Genomic DNA, 19943 nt, shown 5'->3' with positions numbered 1-19943 from the left:
CTGGTCAACCAACCAAGATGGCCGCCATGGCTAAAAATAGAACATAGGGGTAAAATGCAGTTTTTGGCTTATAACTCAAAAACCAAAGCATTTAGAGCAAATCTGACATGGGGTAAAAATGTTTATCAGGTCAAGATCTATCTGCCCTGAAATTTTCAGATGAATCGGTCAATCGGTTGTGGGGTTACTGCCCCTGAATTGGTAATTTTGAGGAAATTTTGCTGTTTTTGGTTATTATCTTGAATATTATTATAGATAGAGATAAACTGTAAACAACAATAATGTTCAGCAAAGTAAGATCTACAAATAAGTCAACATGACCAAAATGTTTGGTCAGTTGACCCGTTTAGGAGTTATTGCCCTTTATAGTCAATTTTTAACCATTTTTCGTAAATTAAAGTAATCTTTTACAAAAATCTTCTCCTCTGAAACTACTGGGCCAAATTAATCCAAACTTGGCCACAATCATCTTTGGGGTATCTAGTTTAAAAAATGTGTGGCGTGACCTGGTCAACCAACCAAGATGGCCGCCACGGCTAAAAATAGAACATAGGGGTAAAATGCAGTTTTTGGCTTATAACTCAAAAACCAAAGCATTTTGAGGAAATCTGACAAGGGATAAAAATGTTTATTAGGTCAAGATCTATCTGCCCTGAAATTTTCAGATGAATCGGTCAATCGGTTGTTGGGTTGCTGCCCCTGAATTGGTAATTTTGAGGAAATTTTGCTGTTTTTGGTTATTATCTTGAATATTATTATAGATAGAGATAAACTGTAAAAAGCAATAATGTTCAGCACAGTAAGATCTACAAATAAGTCAACATGACCAAAATGGTCAGTTGACCCGTGTAGGAGTTATTGCCCTTTATAGTCAATTTTTAACCATTTTTTGTAAATTAAAGTAATCTTTTACAAAAATCTTCTCCTCTGAAACTACTGGGCCAAATTAATCCAAACTTGGCCACAATCATCTTTGGGGTATCTAGTTTAAAAAATGTGTGGCGTGACCTGGTCAACCAACTAAGATGGCCGCCACAGCTAAAAATAGAACATAGGGGTAAAATGCAGTTTTTGGCTTATAACTATGAAACCAAAGCATTTAGAGCAAATCTGACAAGAAGTTAAATTGTTAATCAAGTCAATATCTATCTGCCCTGAAATTTTCAGTTGAATCAGTCAACCCGTTGTTGGGTTGCTGCCCCTGAATTGGTAATTTTGAGGAAATTTTGCTGTTTTTGGTTATTATCTTGAATATTATTATAGATAGAGATAAACTGTAAACAGCAATAATGTTCATCAAAGTAAGATCTACAAAAAGGTCAACATGACGAAAATGGTCAGTTGACCCGTTTAGGAGTTATTGCCCTTTATAGTAAATTTTTAACCATTTTTGTAAATTAAAGTAATCTTTTACAAAAATCTTCTCCTCTGAAACTACTGGGCCAAACTAATCCAAACTTGGCCACAATCATCTTTGGGGTATCTAGTTTAAAAAATGTGTGGCATGACTTGGTCAACCAACTAAGATGGCCGCCACAGCTAAAAATAAAACATAGGGGTAAAATGCAGTTTTTGGCTTATAACTATGAAACCAAAGCATTTAGAGCAAATCTGACAAGAAGTTAATTTGTTAATCAAGTCAATATCTATCTGCCCTGAATTTTTCAGATGAATTGGACAACTGGTTGTTGGGTTGCTGCCCTCCAAATGGTAATTTTTAAAGAAATTTTGCCGTTTTTGGTTATCTTGAATACTATTATAGATAGCGATAAACTGTAAACAGCAATAATGTTCAGCAAAGTAAGATCTACAAATAAGTCAACATGACCTTAATGGTCAATTGACCCCTTAAGGAGTTATTGCCCTTTATAGTCAATTTTTAACAATTTTCATTAATTTGGTAAATTTATGTAAATTTTTACCAAATATAGTTCTCTGTTACTAATGGGCAAAGTTCATTATAGATAATATTGTAAGAAGCAAAATCGTTCAGAAAGTAAGAACTTCAAACACATCACCATCACCAAAATACAATTTTGTCATGAATCCATTTGTGTCCTTTGTTTAATATGCACATAGACCAAGGTGAGCGACACAGGCTCTTTAGAGCCTCTAGTTTATGCTCCCACCGTAGCAGAGGGGGCATTAGGCTTTACCCTTGTCTGTCTGTCCGTACGTACGTCCGTACTAACCAGAAATTGGTTTCCGTTCTCTAATTTTAGTTTGCCTCAAACAAATGTCATCAAACTTCTACACAATGCTTATTACCACAAAACACAGATCAATTTTGAATTTTGGTGGCGTCACTTTTACCATTCTAGAGTAATGCCCCTAAACAAATGGAAAAATTGCTTAATTTTTCATTTTCGTTCACTAACAAGTTTCCTCAAGTCTGAATTTTGGTTGCGTCACTTTTACTGTTTTTGAGTTTATGTCCCTTATAACATTGTATGCAAGCAGGGGCATCATCTGTGTCCCTTTGACACATTCCCCATTTATTTATTTTACTTACATGACTTATGCTTATAAATATAGATTAATGTTCAGTGCAATTACTAGAACCTATAAATATTAAACTTTTTCTTGCAATTGTTTTGTTTGAAAATATATAAAAGATTGGTTCAACAGATTTTATTTCACTTTCATAAGACACCCGTCTAGCAAAAACAACCCTTATTACATTTGACGTCGTTATCGGTAGTCAACGCTATCTTCATATAACGTACAACAAACCAATAAATTGCATGTTGAAATTGAGATATTTTTCTAAAGATAGAGTTATCCATGCGAATTAAATAGTATATTCTTATAGTACATTATTTCTGTAAAATAATGCAGTATTTACGATTTAATATTTAAACATAACATGATTTTAATTTTGTGATAAAATTCTATTAAAAGTTTTCAAATGCTTGTTTTGACATAATACACTGTATATTCTTATTGTCTTGAATGCTTAATAAACAATATAAAAAAATCCCACACATCATCTCATTATTATCATCTCATTATGACATAGTACCACTATATGTGATGATGCAATACAATACAGGTATTAAGGCCTAAATTAAAATATTGTTTGTTTGCCCTTTTCCGACCCTATGTTTTGAAACAGGGTAGGTAGGTAGGTAAAATATTTTATTTTTTCCCCAAAAAAAATAACTTGGCTCGGTATATTATTTTTCATGGGTAGGCAGGTAGGTTTAATATTTTATTTTACATATACAAAATCAGCATAATGTCATTTTTTAGATATAGAAATATCATTTTTGTCTGTTTTGTTTTTGCAAATAAGTTTTTTTGGGACTATTAGTTTTGAAGAGAAAAAATATTACGCAGAATGTGAAGCACATATATTCATATGCACTACTATTTCGTTTTCAAATATCAAAATATAGAGCTGTGCCTCATATCTTCAACTTTTACATGCCTGGAACTTTGAACTTGCACTTATATTCTGTACTACGTACCTTGTACGCTTACCTAAAGGTTTTCTGTAAGAGATAACTTTGTACTGGTAAGATATGTCCGGATAGACATACATTACTAGTAGAAAAAGTCCCTAGAGTGTTAAAAATTTCGTGTGTGCCTTTGTTTCCAATAAAAATGCTACAAGACATGCAAGAATTAAAACTCAATTGTCACGTACATTGTAGTTTTAAACATCGCATTTATAAATGATTTGTATGGAAAACTTGGCGATTTTTCTGCCAGATATTCTCTTCTTTACAGGGTTTTGTCACTTTTGGTTCATGTCAGATATAAATAATATAGCGGCATCGTTAACATAATCATCCTGATCTGCGCATCACAAAAGGCCATTCCTAGGCTACATAGAATACAACGTCCGTTTACAAATTAGTTTGTACACATGTTGATAATTTTGTATCAAACGAACTTTTTTGTAAATGAACCCTGCTCTTTAAGTATAAAGCCTTAAGATACAGAGTAACGTACGTTATATCATGATTTCCTCGATTTCAAACAAATGCTTTGAAACTTCAAATGCAATTGTTCATGTCAAACGCTCAGGTGATACCAAACGGACTGGACCTGATACATTAAAGATAAAACCCGAGGATTCCGGTAAAAAAGTTTTGAGCGGGAAATACAAATATAAGATTTTTGGTAGGAACGAAAAAATAAAATAAAATAAAATCTTGCTGGTAAATACAAATAAAAGAATTTCAGGCGGAACGAATTTATAGGGTCGGTCGGTAACAAACAATATTTTAATTTAAGCCTAACCTTTTACTATATATAAACAATACCAATGTTGTGTAAAAAAAATACTCTTTAATATTTTCTATAAACCACTAAAAGTTATTTTCCACAGCTAGATTTCTTTTAAACTTTTGGTACGGCAAGTTATTGTATGTAGAATCCAAGTAAATAATTTAATATTTGGCGCAACATTATGCATGCCAAATGCGGAAAATCTTGCATCTCTTGCAAATCTTACGATAGCAAATTGCTTTAAAGAAATCAAGTACGACACAGAAGAAGGTCGGTCTGAAAGTTTTCATTTTTATTTTGCCAGCTTTAATCCACGATATTTAGATACTACTGTACATAAAACAATAAATCAATTTGTTCAAATGAAAACATTCTACTAGTATTTTATCAGAAAATATATCAAAAAGTTTGCAATTGCATTTCAAACTGTAAGTAGGAAACAAATATCAGTTCATAATTATATCACTCACTTTAAAAAAGTTGGGTATACTGTTTTACCTCTGTCTGCCCGTTAGTCCATCCATCCAGTCAGTCTGTCCGGTCGTCCCATGAATATTTTCGTCGCATTTTTCTCAAAAACTACATTACAAGGATTTCTGAAATTTGGTTCTAGGGTTTATATAATAAGTCAGTTATACTGTGTGATGCGTTTTCATATTTATCACTCAACAACTTCCTGTTTACCGAAATATTTTGGCAGGGTAGCATCAGTAAGCAGTAGCTTAAAGTTTCACTTTTTTTTTACGTTTACTAAAATCTACTAAAATCGCCAAAATCGCCTATAGAGGTCCCAGTCACTCATCTTTCAAATGGAAAGGGGTTGGAATTAACTTGGCTTATACAGCACAAAAACTATAATAAACCTACATTTCGGTTCTTTTGGCCAGGTTGTTGTCTTTTTGACAGATTCTGTATTTCCTTTCTCAATTTTATTCATGACAAGTTTTATCTTAATTTTTGTTTTACATTTTCTAAAAGTAAACAAAATATAGGTGTTCTGCTTCCATTCGAGAAAAAAATTCTCTTTTCTAAAATGGTCAGTGTAGTAGGCAATGAATAATAAAACAACAAAGAAAAGAAGAAAAAGCATCAGTAAACATTAGAAAATAAAAGATTCTAAGGGCTTGAGCAATTCCAAAAATGATTAACAATTTTGGATGCATACACGATATTGTTTAAGCTGGTTAATCACTGTTACAATGTTATCAAATACATGTAATACATATACAGTATACAATTTAATGGTCACAGTTCAATTTCTTTTGTATTTTTTTTTTTTATTATGAATAAAATGAGATTTGGGATATTGTTTGACTTAAATTGAGTTGTTAACTTTGTTGAAATAAATATGCAACTCTAGTACGAAATGTTATACAACGACAAGAAGACAATTTTTAAATTGATGTTTTTGACTTAATGATCAGAAGTCACTAACTGTATCACACGTCGTGTAAATCTCTAAATTCAAGGATAGATAATTAACAATCCAATAATAAATTTTCAATGGTATTTTTTAACGCCATGTAAAATCAGAAACAGAAACAAAGGCAATTTTGCAATGTTGCGTTAATTTTCAAGAAAGATGATGCTGGATATAATACAATGATCTTTAAACATGTGGAAAGGACTAATTGAGGCAACACAAGCTGAAAAAACATTACATTTAGATCACATCAAATAATCTTGTTGTTCTTCATATTTTTTCAATCTAGAAATGTAATATTTTAGATGTTAAAAAACAATCTATTTTACTTTTGCATAATATTGAAATTTTCAAGTTGACTTTGAATCAAATTTCTTTGATAAGGGATATCCAGACGAAACTTTTTATAGTAATACATAAAAATAGTTGATATTTATGACGAACACAGTTGGATTGAGATTTCGCACTCGAGATATATTTTTAACGTTATTTAATAAAGTTTTTAAATGTTATTTTTCGTTTAAATCACTTTAAGTTCAACGTGCATTTTAGTTTGTTTTGTAAACATTTACATGCGTATATATTTATTGCAAGAAATATATCTTAAACGGATGAAATGGCACACGCAGCTGCAGTTTTCATTTAATATTAAAATTGAAGATATTACATGTAGAAATAATTTTAATAACGTTTGAGTATGGCCAAAATAACTAAAGATTGTTGTTGTCTTTTTAACCGGATTTTTGTGACAAAAATGTCGGTTATTGATTTGGGGATGTCCGTGCATTAACTCATGAACCGTTCAACCAAAGCTTTTCAAATTTTAATATGTTGTTACTGACACCTAAATGAAGGTCAAGTTCAATAATGGCGATTTTGACTTTTACCATTCAGGAGTTATGGTTCTTGAAAGATTGAAAAATGGAGTTTCCAGTCGTGTCCGTGTATTTACACACGAACTGTTCTTCCAAAGCTTCCCAAATTTTAATATGTTGTTACTGATGACAAAATGGAGGTCAAGTACAATAATGACGATTTTGACTTTTACCGTTCAGGAGTTATGGTTCTTGAAAGATTGAAAAATGGTGTTTCAAGTCGTGTCCGTGCATTTTCTCATGAACCATTCAACCAAAGCTTTTGAAATTTTTATATGTTGTTACTGATGACAAAATAGAGGTCAAGTTCAATAATGACGATTTTGACTTTTACCGTTCAGGAGTTATGGTTCTTGAAAGATCGTAAAATGGCGTTTCCATTCACTTTATTGCATTTACTCATGAACCATTCAATCTAAGCTTTTCAAATTTTAATATGTTGATACTGATGACAAAATGGAGGTCAAATTTGATATTGACGATTTTGACTTTTACCGTTCAGGAGTTATGGTTCTTGAAAGATCGTAAAATGGCGTTTCCATTCACTTTATTGCATTTACTCATGAACCATTCAATCTAAGCTTTTCAAATTTTAATATGTTGATACTGATGACAAAATGGAGGTCAAATTTGATATTGACGATTTTCACTTTCACCGTTCATCAGTAATGGTTCTTGTGATATTGCCAGGACACAAATAAATGTTAATAAATCCGGTTTGCTGTCTTTGTGACAGCCTCTTGTTATATGTATCAACCAATTTGAACAGGGTGAAATAATAAGGCACATACTCTTTAAGCGTGAACTATCGAAAGAAGGCAAAGAAATGTATTTCTTGAGTAAATTAGAATATAAAGACGTAGATAAATCCCGTTTTAGATACAGAGAGCGAAAGTAAACAAAATTTTACATATACTTTTAATGACATATATAAGTTTGTCAAGATGTATTTCTGTTAACTATAGTATTCGAGAGTCCAGTTTAAAATCTTTGATTAAATACATTTTCATTTGAGGGGATTTCAAATATGGTACCGTAGAATATTTGAAAAATTATGCTAGTCTGCATGGTTTACCACAAACAGTACCTCCTAACAGACATGATCATGGACCTCAGATTGTGTTATCTTCTTGTGAATCAAAACAGTCGGTTTAGACACATATGTATCAGCATTTCAGACAAATGGAACTGGATGTAAATATAAGAAGATGTGGTATGAGTGCTAATGAAACAACTCTCCATCCAAGTCATGATTTAAAAAAGTAAACCCTTATAGGTCAAAGTAAGGTCTTCAACAGGGAGCCTTTATAGACTAGATTTGTCCACTTAATAGAATGGACAAATGTCTGGTCGTCTTGTTGTCCGCACATAACATTTGCATTTATTATATTCTGATGTGTGTCATAGCTTCGTTGGACTCTTAGACTTGTATAATAGTCCCAGGTCGTAGTTATAGGCCTTCAACATTGAGACAAAACATACAGTATTGTCGGCTATAAAAGACTCCTATATGAAAAATATGAAACAATTAAATTGATTACAGCTGATTCCATTAAGTGTGTAGGCAAAGGTAATATCTTTGGTTAGCTAAGGTATACTACCATCCTTTCGAAGTGGCCTGGTCTTACAGACAGATAGATTGGGTTGATGAGTCTACTTTTAAAGGAGGGTAGTTTACCTGACCTAATAATGACTTAACGGTAAAGCTAGCAAGCAAGCTAACCAAAGATATTACCTTTGCCTTCACACTCAATAGAATCGGCGGTAAATTAATACCAGTATTAAACGCCCTATTGGCAAAATATATTCCACTCCTTTAGATTAAATGTTCCAAACACTGACCTTACGACAAATTCCCACCATGAGCTCCTTTAATCTATATTTCATTTCGAAATTTAATTGTCAATTGGATTTTGAATGGCCAAACTGTTTTAACTGGCAATATGAATTGATTCAATCTGAACCCGAGAAAGATCGAATAAGAGTAAAAATTAGTCAAATTGATCCTTAATATCAAATAAATACAAACAGACACCATGTGTGAAATCATAAATCATAACCAGAAAACTCAGATGACCATGTCTTAAAAACAAACAAGTAAAACAAAAAGTAACACAGAAATTTGAAAATTGGGCAACATGAACCCCATGAAAAACAGATAGTGACCTGGAAGAATCAGGAGCTCACACTTCAGTGGTTTTTTTAAAATTATATTTAAGATAACACTGAAAAATAAATGAAATCGCTACCAAAATAAAAAGAATGTTTTTATATTTGAAATCCAACAAATGAAAGTCTTTATTGTTCTGTTATTGAAGGAGAACAAAAATCAATATAAGACTGACTATCTTGCTTTGTGTATTTCATGTAGCAGAATTCTTCCGAAAATCATCATCAATAAAATAAGTCGTTTAACAGACAAACAAGAAAACAATCAGTGATCTGGAAGGTTTTTTTCACTATGGGCCCAGGGCCCCTCAAAAATAAATTCAATGGGCCATTTAAAAAAATAATGGGCCATGTTGGCAAAGAGGTGTTGATACTTACCTTTATGATTTTAAATACAATCATGAATATTGTTCCTGTGATTTTATAATTTCAATTTCAATGAATATACAATAACTTCTTCCAACCCCAACAATATTTTAGTCAACCTTTATTTACAATGTTTAAACTGGTACTGTTGCCTTGTTCATGTTCATGGTGTTTTTTTGTACATTAAATTTGGGTCTTCGTCGATACCATACTTATTCTAGACGTTCCGTATCAGAGGACATTTCAGGCATTTCCTCTGCACTTCTTGTATTATTATAACTTCATCACTGTGACAAGAATAACAGTATAGAGTACCATTAATTCATAGAACATAACAACAAATTGCTGAAGTCATGTTTACAAAATGTGAAAACGAGCCAAAGACCAAAAAATGACAAGGACAGTTAGGCGTCTTTTATGGAGACAAAAACTATATTCCTAAAAAGTCTTGGGGTTCTTCAATCGAAATAATAGCAAGCTAAACTAAATGAGATTATTATTAGAGTTAAATCTCGTCTGTACTAGCCAAATTTCACAAATTTAAAGTTGTTTATAAACAAATATATCATGAATGATGGCTGATTACGTTTTTCGGGATATCAGTTAGACCGCAAGGTTCTATTATTACAATAGGAAAACACCAAGACGTTAAATCGCATGGTTCTATTATGATAGGGAAACACCAAAAACATCCCAAAAATATATAGGTGCTCCTATTATTGGAGGAACATTACACAGTTGTGTACACACACATGGCGGCACGGAACACGATCAGAAATTCATTTGACGATATCTAAACATTTTGAAACGAAGTGAAAAATATCGTGTGCCACGTGGGCGCTTAAATTTGGCACTGTATGCGCCATTTCCGGTCAATATGCGCTATAGGCGCAAGGCGCACGTCCTTCCTGATCACTGGAACAATGAAACTAAATACTTTGCAATGGAGAGATTAGAAACCAATTCTATCTGCTTTAATTAAACCTATTCTACGGTATCAGAAAAAAACCATTAATTCATCGTTCCTCGTGATAAATCAAGAATTAATTTTGCCAAAAAAAAAACCTGCACAAAATAAAAAAGAAATAGATACTCTCCATCGTTATAATAGTTCGATATGTTGGCTCGTCCTGTAGTTATTCCTGCAGCCGGAATTGCATGTGTAAGGTAGGAACATCTATATTGAAAAATTCGTCCATATGCTAGGAAGGAATATCAGACTTTATTTTGTCAAGCACCAGGAGAAGAGTAAACTAGTAAATTGCAGCAAACTCAAATCGACGTCAAAGTGAATGATTTCAACGTTGCATTTTACGTTAGAACACATTTTCATGTGTAACCAAAATTGAAATTTGTCAACTAGTTTTTCACCGATCCTTTTCAATTTTTTTACATTGAGTTGGCATTAGTATTTTCTGTCTAATTAATAAAAATTCTGATAATTCATAATTTTTGCCATAATTGGGTCATTTTTGCTTGGCGGCCGTCATATGTTATGTCTTTTTATGTTAAGTAAGTAGGTTTGATTAAAGACTTAAGTTATTTATTTAATAAGCAAGCAGTGAAACATGAATTTTACACTTCAGTGATCACATTGGTTTGAACTAGAATTTTATTAGTTTACATTTTCGTCAGTCACACGTCCAATGTCCTTGACCTCATTTTCATGGTTCAGTGACTACTTGGAAAAAAAGTTAGGATTTTTTGTTATGTTAAATTCTCTTTTATTATAAGTAATAGGATAACTATATGTGGTATGTGCGTACCTTGCAAGATCCTCATGACTGTCAGACAGTTTTCAGTTAACCTCAACCTCATTTCATGGATCAGTGAACAAGGTTAAGTTTTGGTGGTCTAGTTCATATCTCAGATACTATAAGCAATAGGTCTAGCATATTCAGTGTATGGATGGACTGTAAGGTGTGCATGTCCAACTGGCAGGTGTCATCTGACCTTGACCTCATATTTCATGTTTCAGTGGTTATAGTTAAGTTTTTGTGTTTTTGTCTGTTTTTCTTATACCGTATGCAATAGGTATACCATATTTGATGTAAGGAATGATATTAAGGTGTACATGTCTAGCTGGAAGGTGTCATCTGACCTTGACCTCATTTGCATGGTTCAATGATCAAAGTTAAGATTTTGAGTTTTGGTCTTTTTTTCTAATACTATGCAGTTGCATGTAATAGTAACAATAATGACTCTAACAATAGTTTATAGATATTGTTTTTTTTCTATTTTAGGAAATAATGGAAGATTGGGACTATGTAAGATTTTTTCTTCTTTAAGTCAAAACATTCTAGTGTTTTTTGATAGAAAATATAGCATGTGATCATTTGTAGGGATGTCAACTAGTACTCAAATACTCCACACTTCAAAATGATACTTGATTAATCGGTTTTCTGGACCAGCACTTTTGGCTAATATAAAAAAGAAGATGTGGTATGATTGCCAATGAGACAACTCTTCACAAGAGACCAAATGACACAGAAATTAACATATATAGGTCATTGTACGGCCTTCAAAAAGCCCATACCGCATAGTCAGTTTTAAAAGGCCCAGAAATAACAAAAGTAAAACAATTCAAACGAGAGAAAAAAAGCGGCTTAATTTATGCACAAAAAAATGAATGAAACACAAATATGTGACACATCAACAAACGACAACCTGACTGAATTACAGACTCCTGACTTGGGACAGGCACATACATACAGAATGTGGACGGGTCAAACATAAATATGTTTTGTACGTTTCCGCAGCATAGGTTAAATCAGAGCAAATAGTTCGGTTTGTATGGCTGTTAATTACAAAGTTGCAAAACAGAATTTCCCCTGAAAACTTTTTGAATACAAACAAATATGTTGCACTCTTCGATATCCCTCAGTGAATAATTGAAATGTCAGTGACCAGTCTTTTGTTTACATTGAAAGTACATGTATAACATCTATAAGTTTCAGCAGTTTGGTGTTATTTCAAAAATTTCCTCTTCTTCAAATTGTAAATTGAAAGTAATTAACTATGACGCCATGTACATAACATCGTTACAGTTATTAGAAAAAACAACAAAAGTGAAGCAAGATGTCTTTTTGATGTTGACAGACTATAAAAAGGTGTGAGGTCGAAATGTAGAACTTGAGCATTATCTTTAAAATTATTTATGTAAATTCAGTTGTTTTTGTTTTAAATTATTGATATTGATTGGTCTGCACGAAAAAGTGACATTCAAAAAATGGTCTCCAGTTGAGCCATGGGATAGAGTAAAATGTTTCCCTTGTATTAACCAAATTAAAAATTTGTAGTTTTAAAGTGTTTGATAATTATTATTGTCTGGTGTGAAAACCATTTCAGTTACTACACTCTTTACATTCTGTTAAATGTAAACTCTATTTCTTACTTACAGAAACTTATTGAAGCTGCTAAAAAAGGAAGAGTAGAAGAATTGAAGCTTTGCCTGGCAAATGGAGCTAACATTGATTATCAAGTAGGTAAACTTGTAACATTGAATATCAAATAGGTAAACTTGTAACATTGATTATCAAGTAGGTAAACTTGTAACATTGATTATCAAGTAGGTAAACTTGTAACATTGATTATCAAGTAGGTAAACTTGTAACATTGACTATCAAGTAGGTAAACTTGTAACATTGACTATCAAGTAGGTAAACTTGTAACATTGACTATCAAGTAGGTAAACTTACATGCAAATACAAGGTACTTCAAAACACAGCAGATTGTACATAACCAGTACATGACACACAAATGCAGGATACTTAAAAAAAAGCTAGGTTTGGTGAATGAGTTTTCTAAATAGTTCAACTACTGTACCACTTTCCTGCCAACACTGATCTAAACACAACACACATCATGACACAACACATATGTTCAACACAGAACATGAGACATATCATGACACAACACTGGTGTTCATCACAGACCAGGAAACACATGACATAACACTGATGTTCATCACAACACATGAGCCACATCAAGACACAATACTGATGCTGAACAACAAACATGAGACACATGACACAGCATTGTTGTCAAATACAAAAAAATGAGACACATGACACAATGTTGATATTCAATTCAAAACATGAGACATCATGATGCAGCACTGGTGTTTAACACATAACATGACACACAACAGTTATGTTCAACACAAAACATGATACATATAATGACACAACACTGATGTTCAACAAGGAGCATGACACACAACAGGACACAACACTGATGTTCAACAAGGAACATGATACACAACACTTGCTTTCAACACAGGACATTAATCATATGACAGAACATTGCTATACACAATACTGATGTTCAACACAGAAGATGAGACACATCAAGACACACCACTGATGGTCAACACAGAACATGAGACACATCATGACACACCACTGATGGTCAACACAGAACATGAGACACATCAAGACACAACACTGATGTTCAACACAGAACAAGACACACCACTGATGGTCAACACAGAACATGAGACACATCATGACACACCACTGATGGTCAACACAGAACATGAGACACATCAAGACACAACACTGATGTTCAACACAGAACAAGACACACCACTGATGGTCAACACAGATTAGGACACAACACTGATGTTCAACAAGGAACATGATACACAACACTTGCTTTCAACACAGAACATGAATCATATGACAGAACACTGATGTTCAACTCAGAGCTTGAGACACATCATGACACACCACTGATGTTCAACACAGAACATGAGACACATCAAGACACACCACTGATGTTCAACACAGAACATGAGACACATCAAGACACACCACTGATGTTTAACTCAGAGCTTGAGACACATCATGACACAACAATGAAACATACCTGTAATCAGTTTACAGCACTGAGAACAATACTGCATTTGAAACACCTTTAAATCTAAGCACAACACTGAATATGAAACCAACTTGCAACATATCACATTAGTTATTGAATGTTAAAACTCAAAAGTGGACCTGACTATTCATAGTCAATAGACAAACAAATTCAACAACTAACAACACATGGCCTGGACCTGACTACTGAGAGTAAATAGACATACAGATACAACAACTAACAACACATGGTCTGGACCTGACTACTCAGAGTAACACACACCACATGGTCTGGATCTGACTACTGAGAGTAAATAGACAAACAAATACAACAACTAACAACACATGGTCTGGACCTGACCTGACTACTCAGAGTAAATAGACAAACAAGTACAACAACACACAACACATGGTCTAGATCTGACTACTGAGAGTAAATAGACAAACAAATACAACAACACACAACACATTGTCTGGACCTGACTATTCAGAGTAAATAGACAAACAAATACAACAACTAACAACACATGGTCTGGACCTGACTACTGAGAGTAAATAGACATACAGATACAACAACAAACAACACATGATCTGGACCTAACTACTGAGAGTAAATAGACAAACAAATACAACAACAAACAACACATGGTCTGGATCTGACTACTGAGAGTAAATAGACAAACAAATACAACAACTAACAACACATGGTCTGGACCTGACCTGACTACTCAGAGTAAATAGACAAACAAATACAACAACACACAACACATGGTCTGGACCTGGCTACTCAGAGTAAATAGACAAACAAATATAACAACAAACAACACATTGTCTAGACCTGACTTCTAAGAGTAAATAGACAAACAAATACAACAACTAACAACACATGGTCTGGACCTGACTACTCAGAGTAAATAGACAAACAAATATAACAACACATAGCACATGGCCTGGACCTGACTACTCAGAGTAAATAGACATAAAAATATAACAACTTACAACACCTGGTCTGGACCTGACTACTCAGAGTAAATAGACAAACAAATATAACAACAAACAACACATTGTCTAGACCTGACTTCTCAGAGTAAATAGACAAACAAATACAACAACTAACAACACATGGTCTGGACCTGACTACTCAGAGTAAATAGACAAACAAATACAACAACACATAGCACATGGCCTGGACCTGACTACTCAGAGTAAATAGACATACAAATATAACAACTTACAACACCTTGTCTGGACCTGACTACTCAGAGTAAATAGACATACAAATATAAAAACACATAACACATGGCCTGGACCTGACTACTCAGAGTAAATAGACAAACAAATACAACAACACACAACACATGGCCTGGACCTGACTACTCAGAGTAAATAGACAAACAAATATAACAACACATAACACATGACCTGGACCTGACTACTCAGAGTAAATAGACATACAAATATAACAACACATAACACATGGCCTGGACCTGACTACTCAGAGTAAATAGACAAACAAATACAACAACACACAACACATGGCCTGGACCTGACTACTCAGAGTAAATAGACATACAAATACAACAACTAACAACACATGCTTTGGACCTGACTACTCAGAGTAAATAGACAAACAAATATAACAACACATAACACATGGCCTGGACCTGACTACTCAGAGTAAATAGACAAACAAATACAACAACACACAACACATGGCCTGGACCTGACTACTCAGAGTAAATAGACAAACAAATATAACAACTTACAACACATGATCTGGACCTGACTACTCAGAGTAAATAGACAAGCACATATAACAACTTACAACACCTGGTCTGGACCTGACTACTCAGAGTAAATAGACATACAGATACAACAACTAACAACACATGGACTATTCATAGTAAATAGACAAACAAATACAACAACACACAACACATTGTCTGGACCTGACTATTCAGAGTAAATAGACATACAAATATAACAACTAACAACACATGGTCTGGACCTGACCTGACTACTCAGAGTAAAAAGACAAACAAATACAACAACACACAAAACATGGTCTGGACCTGGCTACTCAGAGTAAATAGACAAACAAATATAACAACAAACAACACATTGTGTAAACCTGACTTCTCAGAGTAAATAGACATACAAATACAACAACTAACAACACATGGTCTGGACCTGACTACTCAGAGTAAATAGACAAACAAATATAACAACACATAGCACATGGCCTGGACCTAACTACTCAGAGTAAATAGACATACAAATATAACAACTTACAACACCTGGTCTGGACCTGACTACTCAGAGTAAATAGACATACAAATATAAAAACACATAACACATGGCCTGGACCTGACTACTCAGAGTAAATAGACAAACAAATACAACAACACATGGCCTGGACCTGACTACTCAGAGTAAATAGACAAACAAATACAACAACACACAACACATGGCCTGGACCTGACTACTCAGAGTAAATAAACAAACAAATATAACAACTTACAACACCTGGTCTGGACCTGACTACTCAGAGTAAATAGACATACAGATACAACAACTAACAACACATGGACTATTCATAGTAAATAGACAAACAAATACAACAACACACAACACATTGTCTGGACCTGACTATTCAGAGTAAATAGACTTACAAATATAACAACTAACAACACATGGTCTGGACCTGACCTGACTACTCAGAGTAAATAGACAAACAAATACAACAACACACAACACATGGTCTGGACCTGGCTACTCAGAGTAAATAGACAAACAAATATAACAACAAACAACACATTGTCTAGAGCTGACTTCTCAGAGTAAATAGACAAACAAATACAACAACTAACAACACATGGTCTGGACCTGACTACTCAGAGTAAATAGACAAACAAATATAACAACACATAACACATGGCCTGGACCTGACTACTCAGAGTAAATAGACAAACAAATATAAAAACTTACAACACATGATCTGGACCTGACCTGACTACTCAGAGTAAATAGACATACAAATATAACAACTTACAACACTTGGTCTGGACCTGACTACTCAGAGTAAATAGACAAACAAATACAACAACACATAACACGTTGTCTGGACCTGACAATTCAGAGTAAATAGACAAACAAATACAACAACTAACAACACATGGTGTGGACCTGACTACTGAGAGTAAATAGACATACAGATACAACAACTAACAACACATTGTCTGGACCTGACTACTCAGAGTAAATAGACAAACAAACATAACAACAAACAACACATGGTCTGGACCTGACTACTCAGAGTAAATAGACAAACAAATACAACAACACACAACACATTGTCTGAACCTGACTATTCAGAGTAAATAGACAAACAAATACAACAACACACAACTCATGGTCTGGATCTTACTACTCAGAGTAAATAGAAATACAGATACAACAACTAACAACACATTGTCTGGACCTGACTACTCAGAGTAAATAGACAAACAAACATAACAACAAACAACACATGGTCTTGACCTGACTACTCAGAGTAAATAGACAAACAAATACAACAACACACAACACATTGTCTGGACCTGACTATTCAGAGTAAATAGACAAACAAATACAACAACACACAACACATGGCCTGGACCTGATTACTCAGAGTAAATAGACAAACAAATACAACAACACACAACACATTGTCTGGACATGACTACTCAGAGTAAATAGACAAACAAATACAACAACTTACAACACATGGTCTGGACATGACTACTCAGAGTAAATAGACAAACAAATACAGCAACTCACAACACATGATCTGGACCTGAATACTCAGAGTAAATAGACAAACAAATACAACAACTCACAACACATAGTCTGTACCTGACTACTCAGAGTAAATAGACATACTAATATAACATCAGACAACACATGGTCTGGACCTGACTTCTCAGAGAAAATAGTCATACAGATACAACAACTCACATCACATGGTCTGGACATGACTACTCAGAGAAAATAGACAAAAAAATACAACAACTAACAACACATGGTCTGGACCTGACTACTCATAGTAATTAGACAAACAAATATAACAACTAACAACACATGGTTTGTACCTGACTACTCCGAGCAACTTTGGTCAGATAGTGATATGTATCTTATGTAGAAACATCCTTTAAAGAGGACATATAGTCGTTAAATTCATATAAAATGTAATTCCGATTTACTCATATAATTGTTCTGAATTTGAAAATACTACTCTTTTTCACTCTTCTATGATTTTTTTAAAATTAATGATTATACTGAATCTGCACTAAATCCTGTTGTTAATTACACATGTTTAATGGACAACAAATACTTGTATGAATAATAATAATAATGATAATAATAATAATCTTTATTTAAAGAGGGTCTCATTTTCTTTATGTTGTATTACATTTTTGTAAATCCGGAAATAAAACTTTTTTCATGCTTTTTTGAATAATTTACTATTAATGGAATTTACACTAAATCATGTTGTTAATTATACAGGTTTGATGGACAACAAATATTTGTTAGAATCATATAAAGTGGGGTCTCATTTTACTCGTATTATTTATTTGAATCAGAAAATACAACTTTTTTTCATTTTCCTTTAAAAAAATATTTTTCTTAAGATTGATGATCATACTGAATCTACACTAAATCTTGTTGTTAATCAGACAGTTTTAATTAATGTGACTATTTATTTTTGTTTATATTTATTACACAACATTGTTCCGTTTATCAGACAAGTTTTGATGTCAGTTGTATTATTCCAGTGGGGTGGATGGACAGCATTAATGTTGGCAGCCAGTGTAGGACATGTGGAAGTGTCTCGACTTCTCCTGGAGAACAGATGTAACACAGATATCACATCAGTATGTTATCTACTAAATCTGATCACATTACTTTTAATCAACACTAAATCATGTTGTTAATTAGACAGGTTAAATGAACAACAAATATTTGTAAGAATCATATAAAGTGGGGTCTCATTTTACTCGTAGTATTGTTCTGAATCAGAAAATATAATTTTTTTTCATTTTTCTTTAAAAAAATTATTTTCTTAAAATTTATGATCATACTGAATCTACACTAAATCCTGTTGTCAAGCAGACAGTTTTAATTAATGTGACTATTTATTTTTGTTTATATTTATTACACAACATTGTCCAGTTTATCAGACAAGTTTTGATGTCAGTTGTATTATTCCAGGTTAATGGACATACAGCATTAATGTTGGCAGCCAGTGGAGGACATGTGGAAGTGTCTCGACTTCTTCTGGAGAACAGATGTAACAAAGATATCACAGATGTATGTTATCTACTAAATCTGATTACATTACTTTTAATCAACACAAAATCATGTTGTTAATTAGACAGGTGTAATGAACAACAAATATTATTTGTTAGAATCATATAAAGTGGGGTCTCATTTTACTTATCTCCTCGTACTAAATCAGGAAATGTAACTTATTTTCATATTTCTTTGAAAAAGTTTTTTTTTTTAAATTGATCATTATTCTAAACCATGTTAATCAGACAGATTTCATTATTATATCAACAAATACTTGCTAGAATTATATAAAGTGAGATATCATTTATCTCTGTGCATTGCACTGAATCCCTTGATATAAATATTTTATGCATTTCTTGAAAAAAGGTTAACATGACATTTCTGATGGAAGTTCTGACATCCCACAAAAAAAACTTGTTGTTTATTTGTTGTTTATGTACAATATGAATACAAGTTTGACTGGTCATTTTGTTCAGTTTTGACCACTGATTCATGTGATATACATTTTGTTTTTATTTATTACACAACATTATTCAGTTTATCAGACAAGTTTTATATCAGTTGTAGGATATGTTGTATACTATTTATATTGGTAACAAAGAAGTATCCATAATATTTACATGTTATTTGGTATAATTATAGAGAAATGGTAAAACAGCTCTACATCTGGCTGCTGAGTGGGGA

General features: G+C 33.1%; 1 protein-coding gene and 1 long non-coding RNA gene across 2 annotated transcripts in view; both read left to right on the top strand.

The window, feature by feature from the left end:
* Nucleotides 1–12554, top strand: part of LOC143054579 (uncharacterized) — a 38784-nt gene extending 26230 nt beyond the window's left edge. Inside the window, exons 7-8 of the long non-coding RNA XR_012971738.1 lie at nucleotides 11313–11336; nucleotides 12470–12554. This is a non-coding gene — a long non-coding RNA (uncharacterized LOC143054579). The remainder of the gene's footprint in view (nucleotides 1–11312; nucleotides 11337–12469) is intronic.
* A 6204-nt stretch (nucleotides 12555–18758) lies between these two features.
* LOC143054573 (uncharacterized) overlaps nucleotides 18759–19943 on the top strand; it is a 422571-nt gene continuing 421386 nt past the window's right edge. The window contains exons 1-2 of the mRNA XM_076227592.1: nucleotides 18759–18841; nucleotides 19179–19277. Of these exons, the coding sequence (XP_076083707.1) occupies nucleotides 18764–18841; nucleotides 19179–19277 (177 nt within the window). The 5' untranslated portion in view covers nucleotides 18759–18763. The remainder of the gene's footprint in view (nucleotides 18842–19178; nucleotides 19278–19943) is intronic.

The sequence above is a fragment of the Mytilus galloprovincialis genome, chromosome 12 (assembly GCF_965363235.1).
Source record: "Mytilus galloprovincialis chromosome 12, xbMytGall1.hap1.1, whole genome shotgun sequence".
Classification (NCBI taxonomy): Eukaryota; Metazoa; Mollusca; class Bivalvia; order Mytilida; family Mytilidae; genus Mytilus; species Mytilus galloprovincialis.
Note: the sequence above shows the minus strand (reverse complement) of the source record. Positions and strands in the feature narration are given on the sequence as shown.